Source organism: Echinops telfairi, unplaced genomic scaffold (genome assembly GCF_000313985.2).
Source record: "Echinops telfairi isolate 266 unplaced genomic scaffold, ASM31398v2 ScPeMD7_7412;HRSCAF=8450, whole genome shotgun sequence".
In the NCBI taxonomy this organism is placed as follows: domain Eukaryota; kingdom Metazoa; phylum Chordata; class Mammalia; order Afrosoricida; family Tenrecidae; genus Echinops; species Echinops telfairi.
In genome coordinates, this window is record NW_022111312.1 from 12,153,648 (window position 1) to 12,158,152 (window position 4,505).

General features: G+C 44.4%; 1 protein-coding gene across 1 annotated transcript in view; it reads right to left on the reverse strand.

Annotated features, from left to right (window-relative positions):
- ANAPC5 (anaphase promoting complex subunit 5) overlaps positions 1-4,002 on the reverse strand; it is a 33,422-nt gene extending 29,420 nt beyond the window's left edge. The window contains exons 1-2 of the mRNA XM_045296716.1: positions 3,722-4,002; positions 1,813-1,892 (exon numbers count right to left, since the gene is read on the reverse strand). Coding sequence (XP_045152651.1) covers positions 1,813-1,892; positions 3,722-3,928 — 287 coding nt within the window. The 5' untranslated portion in view covers positions 3,929-4,002. The remainder of the gene's footprint in view (positions 1-1,812; positions 1,893-3,721) is intronic.
- Between the last annotated feature and the right edge of the window lie 503 nt (positions 4,003-4,505).

Genomic DNA, 4,505 nt, shown 5'->3' on the forward strand with positions numbered 1-4,505 from the left:
GGGGAGGGGCAAATGTCACTAATAGGCTGTCTCCAAAGCTGGATAGAGTGGAAGACAACACCTTGTCCTGCTAGTTTTGAGAGACTCCCTCTGGGTTCCCAGGAGATGGGATTCCCTGACATTGACACGTTAGCCGCCTTGGCACAAACACCTTGTAAGAGAGGAAAAGTACAGCTTTGTTTTCACATCCTCCATACCTTCTCCCTCTCTGCCTTCAGCATAGACTTGACTCCCATAAACCCAGAGACCTGTTGGGACTTGACCTCAAAACATTGGTTGTTAGTATACTGGGCGATCTTGACTTTCCCGTGACGCCATCCTCATGGCATACCTCAAAAGAGCAGCGCCACCTTTGTTCAGATTGGTAATTCTGCCGTGTTCATTTCATTCCCTGAAAGTCAGGGTGGGCTCGTGAAAAGTTGTCGTAACAACATGCTAAATGTGAAATGTCCACCCTCACTCTAAACTTTCCCCATCCAGAGCATCAGCCTGAGACTTCAGTGGGTTTTACAGTGGCTTTCTGATTTCGGTAGTCCATTGAAGAAGGGAGTTTGGAAGTTGTTATATGCTGTTAACAATCATCTGCCCATGTCCTGCCTGAATACCATGATTGCTTATGAAAAGTATCTTTAATAAAGCTGATACAATTTGAAGAAAAAAAAGAAAGAAAAGCCATCGCTGATTATTTTCTTAATCATAGAACTGTCCACATATTGTGTCAACCTGTACAGATAGAATTCTCTGCAACAACTAAAAAGAAATGCATACAATAAAACATGTGAATATGGTAATCAATTCTTTAAGAAGCTGCTGCAAAAAGTATGTCTATTGTCATCCCGTTTTTTAATTTAAGAAAACCCAAACAAAATAAACCCTTTGCCGTCAATTCCTGCTCATAGCAACCATAGAGGATAGACTAGAGGGGCCTCTACGGGTTTTCAAGACTGTAAATCATTACAGGAGCAGACAGCTCCTCTTTCCTCCTCCGACTGGTGGGTGAGCAGCACTTGACCCACTACACTACCTGTGCTCTTTAGAAAAACCACTCTGAAAAATACTGTCTCCAAGACCCAGAACAAACTAATAAAAACATATTGTTGAGAACAAAGGTGGTCAGAACAGAAACCCAAAGCCCATCTGTAGACAACGTAACATCCCCCCACAGAGGGGTCATAGGGAAGGGATGAGTCAAGCAGGGCACAGTAAAGCACCAATGAAACACACACTATTCCTCTGGTTCCTTGAGGCTTCCTCACCCACCACTATCATGACCCCAGTGCTGCTTCTCACTTTGGACTAGCCAGAGCATGTACACAGGTATAGGTAAGAGATAAGTGCTCAGGACACGTGGAATCCAGGGACAAGAATGGGAATAACAATACCAGAAAGGTAGGGGGGAAGAGGGGAAGAGAAGGGAAGAAAGGGGGAACTGATCGCAATGATCAACACATAATCACGCACACCCCTCCAGGAGGAAGAACAATAGAAACCATGGAAGAAGGGAGAGAGGGCTGGTGTGAGCTCTGAAAATAATAATTTATAATCTATCAAGGGGTCACGAAGGTGGGGGTGGAGAGGAGCTGATATCAAGGGCTCAATAGAAAGCAAATGTCTAGAAATGAATGATGGCAACATATGTAGAAATATGCCTGATACAATTGATGTATGGATTGTAATAAGAGTTGTAAGAGCCCCCAATAAAATATCTCTTAATAAAAAAACAAATAAAATACCATCGCTTTAAAGAATTACCATATGCACTTTTCTAACTTTCATCTCCCCCGACACCTTTTCCTATATACCACAGTTTACCTGATCTGGACTGAATTCGCCAGTTGAGGACAAGATTCTTCAATTAACTTGTACAGTTTGGACAGTGTAATATCCGGGCCCTGGGTAAAGGAAAAATAGGAAGGTTATAAATTAATTCCTTAAACTTGGAGATTGATGACAAGTTGCAACCATGAATGCATTTACCAACCACTCTGCTGGGGACATTCATCCCAAACATGAAATTTCAGTTCAAGTAGGGAAATAGCTTGTTAACTCTAACACAGAAGTCTACTTGACAGTTGCATGCCACTTTTGTTTCATGGGTGGAATCATTTGAAATAGAATAAGACAATGTGTATCCAGAGGATTCCACTATTCCTTGCCGCCTTAGCTTCAGACTCTGTGGCAAAGTTGTAACATCCCTGATTCCTACTTCCTCATCAATAAAATGGGAATAATGCGTGTCTGAGGCAAAGGTTACTACTTAATGGGAAGTACTTTTGTAATACACTAAAACGCAGGTGTTTTCTTTTTCATCTACAAAGAACATTCACGAACATCCAGAGGATTCATGAACACAACCTCATCGGCTCCTTCCCAACACACTGTAAAGTGAGACAGACAGACAGACAGACATCCTACTGCTGAAGTCCATACACACTCCTGATAGAGGCAAAACACGGGCAACCTCAGCTGCGGGGCAAAGTGCCATCTGGGTGAGGGTTAAAACTAAACAGTGGTTCTTCTTTGAAGAGTAAGTTGGCAGTAAACATGACAATTCCAGATGTGGACACCCTGTCGTTGTTACGTGTACCTAGTCCATGCCAACTCATAGCGGGCCCCTCGGACAACAGAACAAAATACTGCCTCGTCCAGGGGCATCCTCACAATGGTCAGGTTTGAGTTCATGCTTGCAGCCATGGTGTCAATCTAGCTGGTGGAAGGTCTTTCTCTTTTTTCATGGATCCTGTATTTTACCAAGCAGGATGTCCTCCACCACTTCCCAGCTGTATCCCTGGGACACCTTACCCAGGTTCTCAGGTCAGCGAAACCCAGATCTTACAAGCAATCTGGGATTCTTTCTGGCTTTTGGTTTAACTATTTTTTCCTTTCATTAAAGTGTCTATAGAATTTGTCTATTAACAAACATTCAAGCCAGACCTCAACTCTTTTAAGTATTATCTGACTGAAAGATTCATTTTAAGCCACTCAACCAATATGTAGGAGCCCTGGTGGCATTGTGTTTATGCGTTGGGGTGCTAATTGCAAGGTCAGCAGTTCGAAACCACCAGCTGCTCCTAGCGCGGAACAAAGACTAGGCTTTCTACTCCTGTGAAGACTTGGTCTTGGGAACTCACAGGGGATACCTGTCCTATAGGGTCTCTGTGTGTCACCATCCACTCACAATAGACAAAGATTTGTCATTAATAACTTAAAATGTTAAAAACTTGATAGTGTGCACTCTTTGTAATTATCTTTCCTCCTAGAAGTTTCTTATATTCATTCAGTCACCATTTCACGTGTTTTATTCCATTCTGACATGTTTTACGTTATTTTGCAGGCACGTGAAGTGCTTAGCTGGATGTAATCGATGTTAACTGTTAGTCTTTAATCACTTGATTAAAGTCCTCCTCGGCAGGGAGGCCGTATTTCATCTCTGCTTCTCAGCATCAATGCGATGGCAGGAGTGTAGTTTGGTTTTTGGAATTCTCCAACCCCCAGGGTCCGCGCGCAATCCAAGCTGACAGATGACAGAGAAGCTGCAAAAGTAACTCGCCCCTAATCATCATTCAAAGAATGCTGGCGGCAGGACGTGACCCTGCACAAAAATGAAGGCATGCAAAACCCCTGGCCTGTTACAAGCGTTCAATACCCGCGGAATCCAGCACAGAGCAAGTGCTCAGGAGAGGTTTGCTGAAAGAGCAGGAGCCTGGCGGGGGCCCCTCACCTGCAGCAGCGGTAGGAGCAGCTGGTTGAGCCTCCTCCGCTCCACGAGGCTGACGGCGCCCTCGCCCGTTCGGCCCATCTCGTTCAGCAACACCAGCACCGCGATCTTATACGGTGTCACCCAATCCTTGATGCCGAACACGTTGGCGTGCACCACCCCATTGGTCATCATGGGGTTGAAGTAGAGGCTCTCGTGGACGCTGGCCATGGTGACCGAGCCTAAGGCACGGGGCCCCAAGGCCACCACGGCAAGTTTCCACCGCGCAGAACACCAGCACCAGTCTTAGGCCTCCTTCAGCCGGCGCCGTAACCCAGGAAACGGAGGCGGGGGAATTCTCGCGCTAGTGGCATGCCAACAGCCAATCAGAAGAGCCAGAGAAGAACACGTGGAAGAAGCAGAGCCAATCAGAATGTCCAGGAGTGTATTGAGTCCCAAAAGGTGGTGCACCTCAAAACTGAGTCCCCATGGAAACACTTGCAGAGGAAAAGTAAGTTCCTGGGCAAGAACTCTTTCTTGATGTGAACCTGGACTTAAATGAAAAGAAGATTCACGTCTGTGGATGGAGGCTGCCCGTTTATTCACTTATTTTTGAAACAGTTAAAAAATTTTAATGGCTATGTTTAAAAAGCAACAAAACTCAACTTACATCTTTAAATCTTGTATTTGATTTATTATGTTTCATTTCTTTCTTTTAAAAAATCATTTTATTGGGGGCTCATACAACTCTTAACACAATCCATACATACATCCATTGTGTCAAGCATATTTGTACATTTGTTGCCAT